Here is a 22,703-nt window from a genome sequence, read left to right as displayed (position 1 = left end):
CCAGGAGGCACAGATTACCCCCAACAAAATCAACAAAAGCAGATCCACACCAAGACGTATTGTAATTAAAATAGCAAAATCTAGTGATAAAGAAAAAATGTTAAAAGCAGCAAAACAAGACAGTTACATACAAAGGAAACCCCATAAGGCTATCAGCAGATTTTTTCAGCAGAAACTTTCTAAAGTAGAAAGGAGTGGGGAATATATTCAAAGTGCTGAATGGGAAAAACCTGCAGCCAAGAATAATCTATCTAGAAGGCTATCATTCATAATATAAAGAAAGATGAAGAGTTTCCCAAACAAAAACTAAAGGAGTTCATGACCACTAAACCAGCCCTGCAAGAAATATTAAAGGGGACTCTTTGAATGGAAAGGAAAGACCAAAAATGACAGTATCAAAGTAGGAAACACAAAAGCAGCAAAAATAAGTATTTCTGTAAAAACTGAGTCAAGGAACTCACAAAATAAGAGCATGTAAAATATGACACCATACACCTAAAACGTGGGGAAGAGAGGAGTAAAGGATGGGTTACAGGGTGCCTAGGTGACTCAGACACTTAAGCATCTGACTTCAGCTCAGGTCATGATCTTGGCATCCTGGGATTGAACCCCACATCAGGTACCATGCTCAGTGTGGAGTCTGCTTGTCCTCGCCCTCCCTCCCTACCCTCTCCCAGCTTGCACTGGGCTCTCTCTTTCTAAAATAAATAAAATAAATAAAATCTTTTAAAAAAAACCCACTAATAATTATGCAAAGAATAAAGAGAAAGAAATACAAGTATAACACTAAGGAAAACCAGCAAACCATGAAAGAAATACAAGAAAGAACCAGAAAAAAATATTCAGAAACAACCACAAAACAAGTAATAGAGTGGCAATAAATACATATCTATCAATAATTATTTTGAAACACTCCAATCAAAAGATATAGGGTGACAGAATGCATAAATAAATAAGACCCATCTATACACTGCCTACAAGAGACTCATTTTAGACCTAAAGATATCTGCAGATTGAAAGTGAGGGGCTGAAGAAACATTTATCATGCAAATCGATGTCAAAAGAAATCCAAAGTAGCAACACTTATACTGGACAAAGTAGACTTTAAAACAAGATTGTAGGGGTGTCTGGCTGGCTCAGTCAGTGGAACATGCAATTCTTGATCTTGAGGTTGTGAGTTCAAGCCCCACGTTGGACATAGAGATTACTTAAAAATAAAATCAATCTTTCTTTCACTAGGCAAAGAGCTTTATTAACCTTGTTTCAAACTTTATTCCCAGCCTTCTTCAGCTTAATTAGCTGCAAAGAATGAATTGTGTATAAGCAAAAATTGAAAATAGCTGCAGTGTCCAAGGGGCTTGGGCTTAAAAATATTAGAGATCTAGATTTTATCAGATCAGAATTTTAATGATAATTAAAATTATAAATATAATATAAATTTAATGATAATGAACAGAATTTTAAAAAGCAGTCATAGTATAAAATAGCAGCTCCCAGTAACTTCTTCAAGTTTTATCTTCTTCAGAATTTGACTCAATTCAGCTTGCTTCATTCTTGGAAGCTTCATCAAAATTCTCCACAAGATCTGGAACTTCATCATCATCATCCTCTCCAGTAGCAAATGGTGCTTTTCCAACCACAGATTGTGGCAGCAGAGCTTCAGCCAGTCTCTTTCAACTAGTCAGACTGTCTGCACCAAGTTGGTTTAAGATACTGAGTAAGCATTTCTGTCAGCTGCTCTGTCTCAGCGTGGCCTGTGATGGTGAAAGTGTTTGCTGCCAGGGATGCCTGAACTTTAGGGTTGTTAAAATGGATCATGTTCCTTTGTTTGTGAACATATTCATTTTTTCAATGCCAGAGATATTATTTACCCCTAACTTGTTTGAGGAGAACTGAAGTTTTTTATCATCTGCTGTAACCCTTCTATGAACCACATTTTTTCAGCAAGCAGTTCCTTTCCCACCAATGCCCACTTGTGCTTGCAGTTTGGTGAGTTTCTCCTGGTTCATGATAATTTCTTCCACCTCTTTGGAGTGCAAATAGGACAATGTGGGGGGACTAGGGTTGGTGCTCAGGGGGTCGCAGGTGGACCGCTAAGATTAGATGCACACACATGGGGACCCAAGATGCAAAAATAAAATCTTAAAAAAAAAAAAAGACTGCAACAAGATACAAGAAAGGACATTATATAATAATAAAGGGGACAATCCAACAATAATACATAACAATTGTAAATATTTATGCACCCAACATGGGAGCACCTAAATATATAAAACAGTTAACAACAAACATAAGGGAACTAATAAATAACAATAACAATAATAATAGGGAACTTGAACATGCCACTTACATCAATGGACATTTCATCTAAACAGAAAATCAATAAGGAAATGATGGCTTTGAATGATGTACTGCACCAGATGGATTTAACAGATATATTCAGAACAGAACACACATTTTTTTCAAGTGCATATAGAACATTATCCAGAATAGGCCACATATTAGGCCGCAAAACAAGCCTCAACAAATTAAAAAAGATCAAAGTCATACCATACATCTTTTCTGACCACAACACTGTGAAACTAGATATCAACCTAGGAAAAAATCTGGAAAGAGCACAAATACATAGAGTTTAAATAATATGCTACTAAACAATAAATGGGTTACCCAGGAAATGAAAGGAAATTAAAAAGTACATGGAAACAAATGAAAATGAAAACACGATGGTTCAGGGGCGCCTGGGTGGCTCAGTCGGTTAAGCGACTGCCTTCGGCTCAGGTCATGATCCTGGAGTCCCGGGATCGAGTCCCGCATCGGGCTCCCTGCTCGGCGGGGAGCCTGCTTCTCCCTCTGACCCTCCCCCCTCTCATGTGCTCTCTCTCTCTCTCTCTCTCATTCTCGCTCTCTCAAATAAATAAAATCTTAAGAAAAAAAAAGAAAACACAATGGTTCAAAACCTCTGGAATGCAACATAAATGGTTTTAAGAGGGAAGTTTATAGCAATATAGGCCTACCTCAAGAAGCAAGAAAAATCTCAAATAAACAACCTAACAATGCACCTAAAGGAGCTGGAAAAAGAACAAGCAACAAAACTGAAAGCTGGCAGAAGGAAGGAAATAATAAATTACAGCAGAAATAAATGATATAGAAAGTAAAAACAAACAAGCAAAAACTAATAAAACAGATCAATGAAACCAGGAGCTGTTTCTTTGGAAAAAAAAATCAATAAAATCGATAAACCTCTAGCCAGACTTCTCAAGGAAAAAATGAGAAAGGACCCAAATAAATAAAATTACAAATGAGAGAGGAGAAATAATAATAAACAACATAGAAATACAATTATAAGACAGTGTAATGCAAAACTGTATGCCAACAAATTGGACAACCTAGAAGAAATGGATAAATTCCTAGAAACATATAATCTACCAGAATTGAAACAGGAGGGTGCCTGGGTGGCTCAGTTGGTTAAGCGACTGCATTCGGCTCAGGTCATGATCCTGGAGTCCTGGGATCGAGTCCCGCATCGGGCTCCCTGCTCGGTGGAGAGCCTGCTTCTCCCTCTCCCTCTGCCTGCCTCTCTGCCTACTTGTGCTCTCTCTATCTCTGTCAAATAAATAAATAAAATCTTAAAAAAAAAAAAGAATTGTAACAGGAAGAAATGGAAAATTTGAACAGACTGGTAACCAGGAAAGAAATTGAGTCAGTAATCAAAAATTCCCAAAAAACAAAGTCCAGAGTCAGATAGCTTCACAGGCAAATTTTACCAAACATTTAAAGAAGAATTAATACCTAATCTCAAATTATTCCAAAAAATAGAAAAGGAATGAAAACTTCCAAATTCATACTATGAGGTCAGCATTAACCTGATACCAAAGCCAGATAAAGACACCACAAAAAGGGGCTCCTGGGTGGCTCAGTCGTTGAGCGTCTGCCTTTGGCTTTGGTCTTGATCCCAGGGTCCTGGGATCGAGCCCTGCATTGGGCTCCCTGCTCAGCGGGAAGCCTGCTTCTCCCTCTCCCACTCCCCCTGCTTGTGTTCTCTCTTTCGCTGTGTCTCTCTCTCTCTGTCAAATAAATAAATAAAATCTTTAAAAAAAAGACATCGCAAAAAAAAAAGAGAACTACACAGGCCAATATCTCTGATGAACATAGATGCAAAAGTCCTCAACAAAATACCAGCAAACAGAATCTAACAATACATTTTCAAAAATCATTCACCATGATCAAGTGCAGTTTATTCCTGGGTTGTAAGCATGGCTCAGTATTTGCAAATCAATCAATGTGATATATCACATCAATAAGAGAAAGGATAAGAACCATATGCTCATCCCAATAGATGCAGAAAAAACATTTAACAAAGTACAACATCCATTCATTATAAAACCCTTGGAGTGAGTGCCTGGGTGGCTCAGTCAGTTGAGTGTCCAACTCTTGACTTCAGCTCAGGTCATGATCTTGGGGTCGTGGGATTGAGCCCCATGTTGAGCTCTGCGCTCAGTGCCAAGTCTCCTGGTCCCTCTCCATTCTCTCTCTCTGTGTCTCTCAAATAAATAAACAAAATCTTTAAAAATAAAAGTTAAAAAAAACCTCCACCCTCAGCAAAGTAGGTTTAGAGGGAAGATACCTCAACATAATAAAGGTCATTTTCTTTTTTTTTTTTTAAAGATTTTATTTATTTATTTGACAGAGAGACACAGCGAGAGCAGGAACACAAGCAGGGGGAGTGGGAGAGGGAGAAGCAGGCTTCCCGCGGAGCAAGGAGCCCGATGTGGGGCTCGATCCCAGGACCCTGGGATCATGACCTGAGCCGAAGGCAGCCACTTGACCGACTGAGCCACCCAGGCGCCCATAAAGGTAATTTTCTAAAAACCCATAGCTAACCTCATCCTCAATGGGGAAAACTGAAAACATTTCCCCTAAGGTCATAAACAAGACAAGGATGCCCAATCTCACTACTTTTATTCAACATAGTACTGGAAGTCCTAGCCTCAGCAATCAGACAAGAGAAAGGAATAAAAGGCATCAAAATTGGTAAAGAAGAAGTAAAACTTTCACTATTTGCAGATGACATGATAATATATAGAGAGAACCCGAAAGACTCCACCAAAAAACACTACTAGAACCAATAAACGAATTCAGTAAAGTCACAGGATACAAAATCAATCTGCAGAAATCTGTTGCATCTCTATACACCCATAATGAAGCAGCAGAAAGAGAAATTTAAAAAAATAATTCCATTTACAATTGCACCAAAAATAATACAATACAAAGAGGTGAAAGACCTGTACTCTGAAAACTACAAAACACCGAGGAAAGAAATTGAAGATGACAAAAACAAATGGAAAGACATTCCTTGCTCATGGATTGGAAGAAAAAATATTGTTAAAATGTCTATACTACCCATAGCAATCTACACATTTAATGTAATCCCTACCAAAATACCAACAGCATTTTTTTCACAGAACTAGATCAAACAATCCTAAAACTTGTATGGAACAACAAAAGACCCTGAATAGCCAAAGCAATCTGGAAAAAAAAAAGCAAAGCTGGAGGCATCATCACAATTCTGGACTTCAAATTATATTACAAAGCTGTAGTAGTTAAAACAGTATGGCTGGCAGAAAAATAGACACAGAGATCAATGGAAAAGAATAGAAAATTCAGAAATAAACCTACAATTTTATGGTCAATTAATCTTTGACATAGCAGGAAAGAATATCCAATGGGAAAAAGACAGTCTCTTCAACATATGGTGTTGGGAAAACTAGACAGCAACATGCAAAAGAAAGAAAGTGGACCACTTTCTTACACCATACACAAAAATTAACTCAAAATGCATTAAAGACCTAAATGTGAGACCTGAAACCCTAAAAATACCAGAAGAGAACCCAGGCAGTAACTTCTTTGACATTGGCTGTAGCAACTTTTTTCTAGATATGTCACCTGAGGCAAGAAAAACAAAAGCAAAAATAAACTGTTTGGACTACATCAAAATAAAAAGCTTCTGTATAGTGAAGGAAATAATCAACAAAATTAAAAGGCAACCTATTCATGGGAGAAAATATTTGTAAAATATTTGTAAATGTCATTTGTAAATGACATATCTGGTAAAGGGTTAGTATTCAAAATATATGAAGAACTTAAAAACTCAACACCCAGAAAACAAATAATTCAATTAAAAATGAGTAGAAGATGGGGCACCTGGGTGGTTAAATCATTTAAGCATCTGCCTTCGGTTCAGGTCATAATATCAGGGTCCTGGGATGGAACCCTACATTGGGCTCCCACCTCAGCGGGGAGCCTGCTTCTCCCTCTGCCTCTGCCCCTCCCCCCCGCTCATGCTCTGTCTCTCTTTCAAATGAATAAATAAAAATCTTTAAAAATGAGGGATGCCTCGGTGGCTCAGTCGTTAAGCGTCTGCCTTTGGCTCAGGTCATAATCCTAGGGTCCTAGGATCCAGCCCCGCATCAGGCTCCCTGCTTGGCAGGAAGCCTGCTTCTCCCTCTCCCACTCCCCCTGCTTGTGTTCCCTCTCTCGCTGTGTCTCTCTCTGTCAAAATAAAATAAAATCTTAAAAAAAAATAAAAATGAGCAGAAGACATAAACAGACATTTCTCCAAAGAAGACAACCAGATGGCCAAGAGACACATGAGAAGATGTTCATTATCACTTACCACCAGGGCAGTGCAAATCAAAACTACAATTAAAAAAAAAAAACTACAAAAAACAGAAAGCTACAATGAGATAGCACCTCACACTTGTCAGAATGGCCAATATCAACAACTCGAGAAACAACAGGTATTGGTGGGGATGTGGAGAAAAATGAACTGTCTAGCACTGGTGGTGGGAATGCACATTGGTGTGGCCACTGTGGAAAACAGTATGGGGGGGGTCCTCAAAAAGTTAAAAATAGAACTACCCTACCACCAAATAATTGCACTACTAGGTATTTATCCAAAGGATACAAAAATAGTGATTCAAAGGGGTACACGCACCCCAATGTTTATTGCAGCATTATCAACAATAGCCAAACTATGGAAAGAGCCCAAGCAACCAATGACTGATGAATGGATAAAGATGTGGTATATATACAAGGGAATATTACTCAGCCACCAAAAAGAATGAAATTTTGTCATTTACAATGACGTGGATAGAGCTAGAGTTATTATGCTAAGTGAAATAAGTCAGTCAGAGAAAGACAAATACATGATTTCACACTCATATGTGGAATTTACGGGAAAAAACAGATAAATATATAGGAAGGGGGGGGGAAGAAGCAAACCATAAGAGACTCTTAGCAACAGAGAACAAACTGAGGGTTGATGGAGGGAGATGGTGGGGATGGGCTAAATGGGTGACGTACCGTATGGTGACTAACATAAAAAAAAAAAGAATATTCTTGCAACTTCAAATAGCAAAAGACAAAAACAAAACAAAACCCCAAATCTTAAATGTCTAACAAGGATAAATTATACCATATTCTTACAATGGAATATCATTCAGTGGTTAAAATGAATCATATAGAGCCACATGTAGCCACACAAGGATGTGTACATAAATATGCTCATAAATATGCAGAAGATAATGTACATTTGTGTAACTATATTGTTTACAACATACATATATAGTCAAAGTATAAAATCTTGCAGGGGATGTAAGGGTTCACAAGGACTCAAACTCTTCATAATATATTCTTGTAAAAAATAAGACATGGTAAATACTATTATTTCTTAAAGCAGTATTAATAGGTAGCCATATGTTTGTTATATTACTGTTTACACTTAACTGTATGTTGGAAATATTTTGTAATTTTCCTGCTGGTCCTTCCTTCCTTATTTTAAATAATAAACATTTTTAGAATAGTTTGAAATTTACTGAAGAGTTGCAAGGATAGTACAGAGTATTCCTATGTACCTCGCATCTGGTTTCCACTCTTGCTAACGTCTTACATTACTGTGGTATATTTGTCACTACTAAGGAACCAGCATTGGTACGTACTATTAATTTAACTCCACAGTTTATTTAGATTTCATTAGTGTTTCTCTAATGTCCCTTTTTTGTTCTAGGATCCCATCCCAGATGCCACGTGTTTTGTAGGTGTCATGTCTTCTTATGCTCTTCTGGGCGGTGACAGTTTCTCAGACTTGGTGTTTTGTTTTGTTTTGTTTTTGATGACCTTGACAGTGCTATTGGACAGACCTAGACAGAGACTATTGGTCAGATACTCTGTAGAATGTCCCTCACTTTGGGTTTTCTCGTTATTAGACTAGAGTTATGAGTTTTGAGGGCAAGACCACAGAAGTGATGTGCCATTTTTATCCCATCATATCAAGGGCCCATACTTAAAACATGACTTATCAGGGGTGCCTGGGTGGCTTAGGTGGTTGAGCGGCTGCCTTCGGCTCGGGTCGTGGTCCCGGAGTCCTGGGATCGAGTCCCGCATCGGGCTCCCTGCTCGGCGGGGAGTCTGCTTCTCCCTCTGACCCTCCTCCCTCTCATGCTCTCTATCTCTCATTCTCTCTCTCTCAAATAAATAAATAAATAAAATATAAAAAAAAACATGACTTATCACTGATGATGCGAACTTGGATCACCTGGCTGAGGTTGTGCTTCCCAGGTTTTTCCACTGGAAAGTTATTTTTTGTTTCCTCTTTCCATACTCTACTCTTTGGAATCAAGTCACCAGATATGGCCCATACTCAAGTGGGGAGGTTAATACAGTTAAGCTCTACCTCATAGAAGGGGGGAGTTGAATGAGCTGGAATTAAATTAATGCATTTCTATATAATTTTGTATAGGTTACTGTTTGTTGTTATGTTATTTCCTACAGGGTATATTCATCCAAATAGACTTTTTGTTGTTTTTGGTTTTACCCCTTGTTATGCACTCATTGCATGCTGGATAAAGCCAGAAATAGCAAATGTAAATGGCCTGGCCTCATCTAGGACAGTATTCTAGTCCTTTCAGAGTCTACAGCTGTAGTTGCAGCAGCTATGGTGTAATGGGGATGGGTCATGCAAAGTAATTCACTAGCAGAGTTTGAAGGGCTCAGCTGGTTTATTCCACGTTTCCTCTGTCTGCCAGGATTTCACTTAAGGTCATAGTGAGGAAAGATGCCTTTTCTTTCTTTCTTTCTTTTTTTAAGATTTTATTTATTTATTTGGGAGAATGAGAGAGAGAGAGGGGGGAGCGGGGGGGGGCAGAGAAAGAGGGAGAAGCAGACTCCCCGCTGAGCAGGGAGTTCAGGACTTGATCCCAGGACCCTGGGATCATGACCTGAGTAGACGCTTAACTGACTGACAGGTGCCCCAAGATGCTTTTTCTTTTAAAGCACACCTCAGCCTTCCCCAGTGACATGTCACAACACAGGAAGAGAATCTTTTTCCCAATATTTTTCTAAACCCTCCTAAGTTGAAGAGAGTCTACTGTATGTTTCTGCTGTTTTCCCAGTGGTTTCATATGGATTTAAGAACATAAAAATCTCCATGTTAACCATGAGATGTTGGTTCATCTCACAGAACCTGTTCCTTCATGGAATGCCTTCCAGTTTCTACAGGGCTTTATTTTGTAGTTTCAATTATAGGTAGGTTTTATGTCACCTAAATGTTCCCAGTATTCAGTTTAGGGGTACAAGGGAGAGCCTATTAACATGAACGCAAAAATTTTGTTGCTTCTGCCTACAGGTGAGAGACTCCCTGACAGGATCCTTTTCCGGTTCTTCGCCCAACTCAGGGACCTTTGGGTGTTCCCAGGAGGTAGATCACAAGTCACTCCAAGTTGCTGCTTTCTGCCACCACCTTCAGGACTCGGTGGCTGTCACTCTGTTCCAAGCTTTTGTTTGCCAGCCTTGTCGCTGCCACTCTCTTCTGAGGGTATAATTATCCAAGAACCTAGCAGAGTTCTCAGTTAGGATTTTCTCAGATGTCTCCCTTATCAGGGAGGGATATCTTTCCCAGAATTCTGTCCCCTGACCCCTAGCTGGCTTCCATCCAGGTCCCTTGGCCAGGATAGGGTGATTTGTTAATAACCTAGCACTAAGGAAGCTTGAGTATCTGGCGTTTTCAGCGCCTATGGTGGTAGGTGGGCTCTCCAGACAAAGTAGAAAGGAGGGGAAATGAACTTTGGGTAGATGGGTCACAGCCTCTGCCGGAGCCCACTCACTTGTGGCACTTTTATTCCATTATACACAATTAAAAATGGGTATAGTTCAATCTAACAAAAGAATAGAACAATTGTAAATATGCACCCAACATTGGAGCACCTAAGTACATAGAGCAAATATTAATTGACATAAGGAGAGAAACTGATGATAATACAGTAATAGTAGGGGACTTGAATATCTCACTTACGTTAATGGATATCTCATCCAGGCAGATAATCAGTAAGGAAACGGTGTCTTTGGATGACACACTAGACCAAAAATGTATATAATTCGCTCACATGAAATTTCATTCCCTTCCTCTAAGGCAGACAATCCCAATGTCATGCAGCTACCTCTTCCAGCTGCAAGTCCAGACCTCTGGGACTTATGTAGTCTCCTTCATTTCTGGAGATGACTCCTCATGGACCAGCAATTGGAGTCCTAACTGTCTCCAAAACATCCAAGAGACCACTGGTTCTCCAAGTGTGGTGCTCACACCAGCAGCAGTGTCATCATAGAAGGTGGTAGAAATGTCAGTCATTGGGCCACATCCCAAACCTACAAAATCAGAAATTCTGGGTTGGATGTCACAACTGGTGTTTTATAAGCCATCCCTGTGATTCTGATGTATGCTAAAGTTTGAGAACTATTGCAACAAACAATGCCAGACAAGGAATTAAGTACAATAGTAACTCCACTCAGAAAAGGAAATATGTAGCAGACACTGTTCCTGAGCACATATCATACCTGTTCCTATAAATTTTTGCTGTGTAACAAACCAACAAAACTTAGTAGCTTTCAAAAACTAATGATGTAATATATGGTGATTAACATAACAATAAAAAAAACCCTTAGTAGCTTAAAATGGCAACCATTTTTTTCTCCGTGCATTGGCCATTTGAGCTGGGCTCAGCAAGGCTCAGTCATGGACGTGCAATCAACTGGCAGTCTATGGTCTCACTCATATACCTTGTGGCAGGTTGGGTTTTGCCTAGAGCAGTAAGGGTAGCTGGGCCATGTCTCTCATCTAGCAGCCCAGCTTCTGCTCATTCACAAGGCAGTGGTCTCAAAAGCAGAAAGAGAGGGGGCAAGTCCAATGCACAAGCACTTTCCAAGTCTGTAGGTCATGCTTACTATTGTCTCATCAGCCAAAGCAAGTCATATGATCAAACCCATTGTATTGGAGGGATTTACCTAAGGATAGCGAATACAGCGCAGCCCTTTTTGCAAATAATCTACCATGCTGCCTGACAGGACTAGTGAGAATGCCTGACCCTGGCAAATGGAATGAATGTGTTAGCTAGTCTGGCAGCCTCTGGTTCTGATCTCTGGAAGTGCCTTAGTTATCCATTGTCCTTCACGGGCATACCTAATATGGGCATTGGGTATAGGCCCTTCTGGGCAGAACTTTGGCAGCCATTTTCCTATTGGTGGGAGTTGGAAGTTTAAGGACTGCTTTTAGTCTGGAATAATTAGCTGCAGCTAAAACCAAGTTTGGAATATCTTTGGCAATACATATGCTGCAAAAACTTAGCGGGGCTCTGGAACTGTTTAATCCTGTAATTCCATATGCTAATAAAGCAGGTAAAGACCTAGACTTTTGCTGAGCAACACGGTAGCCACTAGTCACGTGTAATTATAGAAGACTCGAAATATAGCTAGTCTGGATTGAGATGTGCTGTTTCTTTTTACTTTTTAATGTAGAATTTAAAACGACACAGGTGGCTCACATTGTGTTTTCTATCAGACTGCACTGATCTGTCATTAAGCCTGAGAATTCCAGCCTCATGGCTCTTATCTCTATACTCTGCAAATACCCCCTTCTCCTTTAGTTTAAAGGTCTGTTCCTTGAGACAGTTTGAAATTAATGACCTCAGGGGGAGGAATACCACCCTTAATGTAATCTTTCCTGCTAGGCTTATTGTATTCATTACTAAATTGACCTCCTTCATCTGACAAAGACTGTTTAATGAAAGGTCTTGGAGAACCTTCAGAGATCTGGAGCCTCAATCTTTTCAATTTTATCACTGTTAAATCTCTTGCTTCTGTTTACCTCACTTTAACCTGGGAGACCTTGGCTTCCCCAAGTCAACAAAGCTCCACCCTGTCATCCCTGTCCATTTGGATTGCAGCCAGAAGAGCTTCTTAGTAAAGCCAAACTTTCCCACCTGTCCTCCGTTGAGACGTCTCCCAGACTATTTATCTCTTGTGTGAATTTACTGAAAGCCATACCCAGTAGTCCACTTACTCCCTAAATCTCAAATTTTTCCAATTATTTCCCTAGCAAAACAGCCCCAGTCTACATGTGATCTGTGTCATAATAGTTTACTAGACATTTTGCAACTGCACTCAGTCATTTCACATTTTTGCTCACTTGTAATACTCCATTTTTTGGTAATAAACTGAGCATCAGATGGGAAACTGGGCAGTAAATAGCAGAATATTCAACTAAAATAGGTTTAAACCTTATTTTCTCATATAAGAAGGACAAGCCCAAGTATAGGTGGTTCCAGAATTTATTTTAGCAGAACAATTCAGTCAAGTGCTAGGTGACATCTCTGCACTTCTCTTAGCTTTCCCCTGTGGTTGCAGGATGACTACTGATGCCCTAACCTGGACAACATCCAAAGACAGGAAGGAAATGAAGGGGCATTTTCTCCTCGTGCATCTCTCTCATCAGAAAGGAAAATCCTCCCCAGATATTCCCTCTACAGTAGTTCGCCCAGTGGGTCACATACATGCCAAGGAGGTCAGAAAAGTGTATATTTGGCATATCAGCCTCAACAAGGTTGGTGTGGTCTAGTGACAAGGAAAAAAGGGAGTCAGGGCTACTGGGAGGGTAAACAAGAACACCTGCTAAGATCCTTCTTATGGGAGTCTACTGTTGTGTAACAGACCACCCCAAGATTAGAGGCACAAAAGGATAGCCATTTTATTACGTTCACAGGAATTTGGACAGGGCACAAGGATGGGCTGTCTTTGCTCCACATTGTTTGGGACCTCAGCTGGGAAGACTCAAATGTCTGGGGGCTGGAGTCATCTGGAGGCTTCCTGGGCTTGGATGACTAAAAGGCTGGGCTGAGCTGGGGCGCTTGGGCAGAGCACCTCACATGGTCTTGCATGTGGTCAGCTCCTGGTGTGGCTGCTGGGTTCTCAGAGTGCCCTGGGAGGGAGGATCCTCTGAGGGGTTCTCTGGAGAAGGAGAATTCCGAGAACCAGGGAAGCTGAATGGCCTTCTAGGACCTAACCTCCGAAATTACACAGTATCCCTTGTGCCATGTTTTATTGGTCAAAGCAATGAGAAGCCCATCCAGATTCAGGTGAGGGGTCATGGACCTCACTTTTTGAGGGGAGGAATGTCAACAAATTTGCAGCCTTAAAAAAAAAACCAAACCAACAAACCTGCAACAGTCCTCGTGTAAACTGGAGGAAGTACATATATTCCCAAGATTCTCCTTACATTGTTGCAGTTAAAAGAAAATTTCAGTCTATCCCTCAATCAACCATGATGTCACATTTCTTTTTTTCAAGCTGAAATTCTTTTCTCAACTAAAAAATAATTTTCCTGGGGGTGCCTGGGTGGCTCAGTCGTTGAGTATCTGCCTTGGGCTCAGGTCATGATCCCAGGATCCTGGGATCCAGCCCTGCATCGGGCTCCCTTCTGGCTGGAAGCCTGCTTCTCCCTCTCCCACTCCCCCTGCTTGTGTTCCCTCTCTGTCAAAATGAATAGATAAAATCTTAAAAAAAATAATAATTTTCCTTTCAGCCCCTAACTGGTATACTACTGTCTAGAAACTCCTACTAGTGAATAGATGTTGAGGCCTTTTCTCTTAAAGGACCAATTTTGGATCAGCACAGAAAGGAAGTGAAAGCACTGAAATCCCTCAAATTGTGAAGGGGAGCTTTGGCATTAAAAAAAAAAAAAAAGATAGAATATGAACAACTATTTAAAGCTTCTGCCCCAGTAGTTCCTGGTAAAAATACACAAATGTTGGGGCGCCTGGGAGGCTCAGTCGTTACACGTCTTCCTTCGGCTCAGGTCATGTTTCCACGGTCCGGGGATCGAGCCCCGCGTTGGGCTCCTCGCTCTGTGGGAAGCCTGCTTCTCCCTCTCCCACTCCCCCTGCTTGTGTTCCCTCTCTCGCTGTGTCTCTCTCTGTCAAATAAATAAAATCTTAAAAAAAATACACAAATGTTTGGATCCTCATTATATTGAATTAAAATATTAATATTTTTGGAACACCTATTAAATCAGACATTGAAGAGGATAAAACGATAAAGAAGACTAAGTTCCCCACTTGCAAGCAGTAGCATTCCAGGGAGGAGGAAGGACATTCCCCGTCTGTTGCCTTAAATGCTAGAACTGAAATAGAAACAAAGAGCTCCTGGCAAGTGCGACTAGGAAGCCCCCATGAAAGAAGTGGTCTGTGATATAATATAAATTAAAAAAAATCATTAATCGGTCCAAAAAAAAGTGGCCTGAGTTCAGGTCCTCATAAATGGATAGATGTCAATTCTGGGAAAATGGAGGAGGGGAGAAGACAAAGGCAAACACACTAAGAGAAGTGGAAAAAGGGAGGCTTGACTCCCGTGAAAACTCCTCGCTCTCGGGAGCTCGTAATAGGTACACGCTACGTGCGTCCACGCCGTCAACACCTCGAGCTCATTTCGCTTAGGAGAGCTCCGGGTGGCGGGGTTGGGCTCGTCGTCTCAGGAGATGCCCAGTAGAGGGCGCCGTAAGCTCGCGAGTCCTCAGGCCGACTTGGCCGCGGAGGCGGTGCGTCCACGGCCCGGGGGCGGGGCCGCCGTGCTCACATGACTTTCGCTCATGGCGGCGGCGGCGGCGGCGGCGACGGCGACGGCGGCGGCGGCGGCGGCGGCGCTCGGCGGCCGGAGCCGGATCCTGTAGCCGGGGTGTGGGCCCGCGTCAGTCCGTCCCTCCTTTGGCCCCCTCTCTTGTCTTCCGGAGTGTGGCTGGCGGAGCCCGGATGGCGGAGCGAGGCCTGGAGCCCGCGCCGGCCGCGGTGGCGGCGCTGCCGCCCGAAGTGCGGGCGCAGCTGGCGGAGCTGGAGCTGGAGCTCTCGGAGGGTAGGAGGCGGGCGGGGGAGCGAGCGCCCGGGCACCGCTGCGGATCGCGGCGACAGGGAGAGCAGGTCCCCGCCGCGCGCCCTGCTGGCCGTGCGGCCGAGACGGGAGGAGGGTGCCGGAAATCTGGCCCGTGCTCTGAAGGGTCGTCTTCCCTGCTCTCGCACCCCATGAAGTGGGTTTCCCGTGGCGTTCATTGTGTTCTCTGGGAAGGGGTTAAGCAGGGGCTTGCTTGGGGGAGAAGCCCTCCCCGGGCCCGGGCAGGTTCTGCACTCCCTGCTCCTCAAAACCCGAGACAAAGCTGCGCCCTCGCGCTCCTGCCCGGGCGTCTGGGCACGGTGGGGGTGAGGGGTGAGGCTGCGAGCAGGGTGGCTGACAGCTTTCCCCTGACCTCCTCTACCCTTTTCGAGAGGAGGGCCCCACGCCTGTTTCAGCTCCCCTCCCCCCCTTCAGAAAAAGAGAAAGATACATGGGAAATATGCAGCATTTTTTCTTCCTCCTTTTTTAACAATACAAGATGCCTCCCCAGTGAGAGGAGTGAGGGAGAAGCAGGGTGGGCCATTGAGGGTCCTAGGGAGATTAGAAGCAGTGGCATTAACCCAGAGAGACACACACTGTGCTGCTTTCAGATCACCTTTGTCATAAGGGTTTTTTCCTGGCGCCTGTATTCGGGGTGAATTTTCGCATCTGATCACCTTTTGGAGTCTTTCAAGAGAGGAGGGTAGCTACCGGTTACATGCAAATCCTGGCCGGCATCCTCTTTGACAGTGGATTGGTACAAGGAGGGTTGGATTTGAGAATTAAAAGAATGGAATAAATCAAGCCTCTGTTATTAGAGAAGTCCCTTGGACAACAATGAGAGAAACGTTGCTCTGTTGTGAGCATGTGATCAGGCTTCTTGTGCAGTTGTGATCAGTTCTTCATAAAGTTCCTGTTTTTTATCAGGGGCTGACTCTGAGACAAAAGCAGCATTTTCTACAAGCTTGATGTCAGTATTGTGGCGGTGTCCCCAGAGTTGCATATTTTTACCGAGTTCCTTGCCAAAGGCCCTCTTTGCCAGCATTTTTAAAGTGGATTAAATATTGTTGATTGGAAGAGAAGAATGTGACAAGTTCCCAGGAGAGTTCAGACTTTTTGTTTACTTATGGAGGCATTCTCTTCCCATCCCCCCACCTTAATCCTTTACAATGAAAAACGAGAAGTAGATTTGAGTGTTATAAATCCTGTTGGGCATACAAGGAAATAATTATTTTTAATAACCCTGTTAGGTTTTCCCAGTGTATAGGGAGGTGCTGTTTCCATTTGCAGCTAATTACCAACATATTATTTTTCAATTAATCAGTTGGGAAGTTATGTTTTGGCTCATCCCCAGAATCCCTGGTGGTGGGTGAGTTGGTTTCTGTGACGTATTTAGAGTATTACCGTGGGTCCTGCCTCTCAAGATAACCTCATTCTTCTCGTATACTAAAACACTGTCATTAAATCTGTAATGACTTCCATTCACATCTGACTTTTAAAACAGTTTACTCTATAGTAACAAATCAGCTATATTTGATTAGCCAGCAAGAGAGAGGTTTGGCTGGATGTTTGTGTCAGAATGAGATTAAAAATAGGAGTTGATTGCTTTTACACAGAGGGAAAGCCTGGAAGCTCCTTATTCTTGGTATATCGGCTTCCAGCTGATTATTGTTTACTTCTCTGTTTCTAGAAATGATTCTGAGGAACTCTTTCTAGGACTCACACTGATTAGCTCACCTTTCTCTCCTTTAGAAAGGTGAGAAACTCCTACAAACTGTGGATGTCAAGCCTTCGGCATCGTTAAGGACAAATGTATGGTTTGCTTTCACATGCGGGGTTGCTTTGGTTGAATATACTTAGTTTGAATTCGTTTCTTATAGATTTGTGCTATGTTGTCCTGTATTTCATCTCTTTTAGCAACGGACAACTGGGAGAAATAACAGTTGAAAAATCTTGGGCCTGCAGTGTCAGCGTCTCGGCCATCTGTCTTTTTCCTCTTGCTCAAAAATAAAGTACGGAGAATGCTTGACTGGAGAAATTAGGTACACGTTTTTAGGAATTCAGGTGAAGTTAAAACAACCCACTAACCCCCAGATCTCCAGAGTGGTGTTACTTGTGATGTCTGTAGTATAATTTGAATGGATCTTTGCTTGTTTGTTTGTTTATTGTACATTTTCTCTACAGCTGCTGCTCTGTTGACAGAGTACTTTTTTTCCTTTCAAAAAAATGTACTTTTAACTATGTTTGTCATGGGTTGCTGGCTTTGGTGTACCCTTGATTTTATTCATTTTTTTTTCATGCAGGCTGTAGTTGGTCCTAATTATAGTGATAGTCTGAGCTGTGTACTGTTAAAGAAATTTCTTTGTGCTTGTCTGTATTTTCGGCTGCAGGCTTTGGCATAGCTCAGCCACCTCTGTGCTGAAATGCAGGTTTGTGCCTCTTGGGCTGTTTGCCGCAGAGTGCGTTGCAGAGCCCAGGGCTGTGTCTAGTGCTTCAGGCAGGTCACCATGGACTTGGCCCTGAAAGCTCCTGCTTCTGCACCAGAAAGAAGAGGCTGCAGCTGTGAAGAGAATCACTTAAAGTTGAAGTTACATGTAATCCGGAGCTCTTCTGTAGATGAATTGAATAGGTAGGAGGTTTCTGCAAGTAGTCCCGTGGTGGCTATTTTTTTCATAATCCACATATATTATTATTGTGTTGTCATATGTTTGACAAGAAACTCTGTTGTCACTTTATTCACGAGTTTTACTCAAGTGCATGCATATTAAGTAACACTAATGATGAGACTTGTTTAAATCTGTCATGTAATAAATACATTATATTTGTATAATGATCTTACACATTATGTCATCTGGGCTTTGCTACAACTTTGTGATTAGGTAGAATAGAAAGATATTACCATTGCTCACCTTTTCTTGTCCGTTTTGTTTTGTTTTGTTTTGTTTGTTTTAACAGAAGGGAAAACTTAGAAAGGTGAAGAGGCTAAGTATTTTATCTAAAGTCGCTCATCTACTAAATGCCATTATCCTAAGCTGCCATGTAATTTTGGCATCTGTTACCATCAAATGATTTAAATATCTTTCTTGTTATGGCACAAGTTATTCTGATTTTTACTCTTAAGGAAATGCTGTGTGACAGTTGTTTGCCACACTTCTAAATAGTTCCCTTGATTCTCTTTCTGAAGTCTCTTTCAAGTCTATCATTCACTTATTTGATTCAACAGACACTTATTTTGTGCCTACTGTGTGCGGGGGATACAGAGGTGAGCAGGGCGCTGTGTTAGCTTTCAAGGAGCCCTGAGTCTAGAAGGGAAATCACATACAGACAGTACCAACCAGACAGTACAGGAGACCATAGTAGAGTTTTGTCCAGAGGCTGCCTTCTAAGAAAAGAGGAAGCTATCTGCTTTGTCGTTGTTGTGGAAAAGAAACAGCAGAGAACTCTAAATATAAGATTGGGCTGTGTGGCTAGTAGAGATGGTGAGATTGAGCTTGTGCAGTTCAGTCCTGAGCGTGAAGGAAAGAAGGACATAAATCCCACACTTCTGTGGCTTGTCGGAAGAGCTCAAGTCTGTCAGTGTTCAAAGATGACAACTGGGAAGGTATTTAAGACAAAATAACACAGGAAGGGATCCTCCCTTTTCTTGTTTGAACACTTCTCTGAGCACAAACACAACAAACACAATCACATCCTCCCTTCCTCCGCTTTCATCATTCATCTTGGCAGCCCTGCAAGGCTGGTAGGGCCCACCTTGAAGGTGGAGGGATAAGAGAGGGTTCCTTGCCAGGAGGTGAAGGGAAAATCCTCTTGAGGAGCGGGGAAGCAGTGGGGGAGTTGAAGAGGGAAAGGGATAGGTGCTGGGCAGAGATCATATTTCACAGTCTCCGAAGTGGGCAAGTAAAATTAAGGAGCCAGGAAACTGGCGAGTCCCGCCTGTTTTATCTACAGTGGGAAAGTGGTTCACTTTCCCCCAAGTACAGCACATGGTTTTGAATTCATAGGATATACATTTATCAGAAAAGTACATCGAAGCAGTTGTCATACCTGATGCTAGGGCTAGGAAGGAAAGCAGGGGTGTGGATTTTTATTTTTATTTTTTATTTTTTTAAAGATTTTATTTATTTATTAGAGAGAGAAAGAGAGAGAGCACAAGAGGGAAGAGGGTCAGAGGGAGAAGCAGACTCCCTGCCGAGCAGGGAGCCCGATGTGGGACTCGATCCTGGGACTCCAGGATCATGACCTGAGCTGAAGGCAGTCGCTTAACCAACTGAGCCACCCAGGCGCCCCGCGGGGGTGTGGATTTTTAAATAACCAAAATGGGGCATTATCTAAGTGATCTTCTCCCTAAAACTTTCATGTATATATTTTTGGTGGGTCATACTCATCTTACGTTGGAACTTATCTTTAGGAATTGTGGTCAGAGCCTGTGGCACATTCCTTTGAAAATCTTCAGGGTGGCAAATTTTATTTGAGGGTGGAATTTCATTTTATAGGTTACTTGGGGTCAAGTAGAGAAAATCTGGTGATGTTCTTTTGGAGTCCAGACTAGTTGTGATTGAAAAAAATTAGAGAGATTATAAACTGATTTGCATTGTGACTGTCAAAAAAGTAGAATGATGTAAACTGGTTTTGAGGGTAGTTCAGAAGACCAGTGACGAATTTGTTGGTAGAATGATTCAGCTTACTGTAAAGGGTAGCGCTTGTTTGGGCACCCTTGTTCTGATGTGTATTTTGAAAAATTATCGTTTGACAGCCCCATGGCATTGAACTGGATTTTTGAATGAAAGACATCATTAAGGGGCGCCCGGGTGGCTCAGTCAGTGAGGCATCCGACTCTTGGTTTCTGCTCAGGTCATGATCTCGCGGTTGTGGGATCGAGCCCCGCGTCGGGCTTTGTGCTCAGTGCAGAGTCTGCTTCAGGTTTTCTCTCCCTCTCCCTCCCGCTTACTCTCTCCCTTTCTCTCAATTTAAAAAAAAAAAAACAAAAAATCGTTACTCCTTCACTCTTAGCCTGGCCCCTGGTGGCTACTTTCTTTCCTAGCCTGTGTAAGGATTAGTGCCTCAGGGTGGAAAGTTCAGATGATTGGCTAAAAAGGGGCCTCACACTATATTTTTATCATAATTACTACAGTTCTCCCCCCTCTCAAGAATGTTCTTTGAAGCACTCCTCCTGCTTGCCGTCCCACTGCTCTTTAAGAGTTAGCTCAAGTGCTAGCTTTTTTTAAATCAACCTAACCCTGACCACTGTGAGCTCCCTCGCTTCAAACCTTATAGCATTTACAGTGTGTGTCATTTTTGCCAACCAGTACATTTTCTAATTATTTAAATTGTTTTTCATTACACCTCAGTGTAAGCTCCTACAGAGGTCATTCATACTTAAACTTCTTTAAGGAGCTCCCCAACTATTTCTTTCTTGTATTGTTTTAGGAGAACTTTGCTCACTTCAATTTGATGTAAAGTGAAACATGAAGTCCCTGTCTTGGGATTTGATTTTGGTATGAAGTAGGGTTGTGTAATCATTTGAGCACAGGTTTTGGCATCTCGTGGGCCTGGGTCCCATTCCTGGCCTGCCACTTAGCTCTGTGACCTTGGACGGACTGTCTACCCTCCCTCATTTTAACTTCTTCAGTTCTTTTTTTTTTTTTTAAGATTTTATTTATTTATTTGACAGAGAGAGAAACACAGTGAGAGAGGGAACACAAGCAGGGGGAGTGGGAGAGGGAGAAGCAGGCTCCCCGCGGAGCAGGGAGCCCGATGTGTGGCTCGATACCCGGACCCTGGGATCATGACCCGAGCCGAAGGCAGACGCTTAACGACTGAGCCACCCAGGCGCCCCTAACTTCTTCAGTCCTTAAAGGAATGACAATGTCATTGGAGTTGTAAGGTTGAAAACGAGCTGACTGTAGTGTGTGGCATGCAGTAATTGGCTTGGTGCATGTAATCTTTATTGTTTCTGATAGTGAATGGATGCATGGTGACTTGGCTGTTTTTAATGTCTCGTGTTACTTAGCAGAATATGGTTGTATATGAAGTGATGAATGGGATCAATTTGTGAACGTATTTTTTAATGCAAATTTTTTTTAAGATTTTATTTATTTATTTGACACAGAGAGACACAGTGAGAGAGGGAACACAAGCAGAGGGAGTGGGAGAGGGAGAAGCAGACTCCACTGAGCAGGGAGCCCGATGTGGGGCTCGATCCCAGGACCCTGGGCTCATGACCTGAGCTGAAGGCAGACGCTGAACGACTGAGCCACCCAGGCGCCCCGTGTGTACGTATTTTTTAAAAGAAAGACCTCACTCCACCATCAGTTGCTCCTGTCGGCACCCTCTACCCTTAGTTTAACACATGTTGGGTCACTGCAGGCAGTTGACTAGAGCAGAGCAGAGTAGCTGGTTTGTTTCGTACAGACATCTGGTGTGAGTACATTTCCGAGGCGGTAGGTTCTGGCAAATGGCTTTGAAATTTAAGCGTGGCTTCTGAGACTCAGGCATCTACCAGTTATGAAAAGGCGCATGTGGGTGCTTAGAACCCTCAAATAGTTTTTGTCTCTTCCTTTTCTTAGTCCTCCGTTTGTCTTTGGTGAACAGATCCTTTCAGTTCCTGCTTCAAAAGTTCTGTTGCGTCCTCTTTTTCTTCTGAGCTGTGTTTACCACCAGCCTTGTCTGGTCCTCTATCTTTAGGCTCAAGGGTCCGATTTTTGTCTCCCTTGAGCTCTAGATTGATCTTTCGTCTTTTAAAGATACTGCTTTTGGGCGCCTGGGTGGCTCAGTTGGTTAGGCGACTGCCTTCGGCTCAGGTCATGATCCTGGAGTCCCGGGATCGAGTCCCGCATCGGGCTCCCTGCTCAGCGGGGAGTCTGCTTTTCCCTCTGACCCTCTTCCCTCTTGTGTTCTCTCTCTCTCATTCTCTCTCTCTCAAATAAATAAAATCTTTAAAAAAAAAAAAGATACTGCTTTTTTCTAAAGCCATTGCTAGCTAAATCCAGGGCTCTTGTCACTCATTGTCTTTAAATTCTAAGTTTTCTAAAAGCAGGGATGGTCTCCTGTATCTCTCATCCCTCGAGTCTAAGTTAGTGCTGTTGTACGCCTCAAATAGTCCCATCTCTTTTGGTGATTGATCATACTCTAGAGGTTTAAGTGAGAGCTTTTCATATCTTTGTGTTTATAATGAATTGGTTGTTTGCTTTCCCTGTGGATGCTCATCTATAAACAAGATCACTTCTGAAAGGCAGTTTCTTTGGATTCATGAGTTGCCTTCAGTGGACCTGGAAACTCTGAAGTCATGTGCAGAATTTTGAGTGTGAGTGCTGATGTGTCTTTTTTGGGAGCAGAATCTATTCCTTTCATCATTTTCTTAAAGAGGACTATGAAGCAAAGCTAAGAACCATTCTTATGAGCTTGTAAGGAAAGCTGAACTCCCTCCACTTACCTCCGCAGCGCTCTGAGCCTTATCTGAA

The 22,703-nt window shown here is 42.3% G+C and overlaps 1 protein-coding gene across 3 annotated transcripts in view; it reads left to right on the top strand.

Annotated features, from left to right (window-relative positions):
* Window positions 1-14,988: 14,988 nt before the first annotated feature.
* Window positions 14,989-22,703, top strand: part of DIP2B (disco interacting protein 2 homolog B) — a 215,843-nt gene continuing 208,128 nt past the window's right edge. For 2 of the 3 annotated variants that reach the window (XM_027592569.2, XM_027592570.2), the window contains exon 1: window positions 14,989-15,228. In XM_027592569.2, coding sequence (XP_027448370.1) covers window positions 15,129-15,228 — 100 coding nt within the window. In that variant the 5' untranslated portion in view covers window positions 14,989-15,128. The remainder of the gene's footprint in view (window positions 15,229-22,703) is intronic. The other variant, XM_027592568.1, reaches the window with a different exon arrangement.

Source organism: Zalophus californianus, chromosome 9 (genome assembly GCF_009762305.2).
Source record: "Zalophus californianus isolate mZalCal1 chromosome 9, mZalCal1.pri.v2, whole genome shotgun sequence".
In the NCBI taxonomy this organism is placed as follows: Eukaryota; Metazoa; Chordata; class Mammalia; order Carnivora; family Otariidae; genus Zalophus; species Zalophus californianus.
The sequence above is the reverse complement of the archived record's forward strand: the minus strand, read 5'-3'. Positions and strand labels throughout refer to the sequence as shown.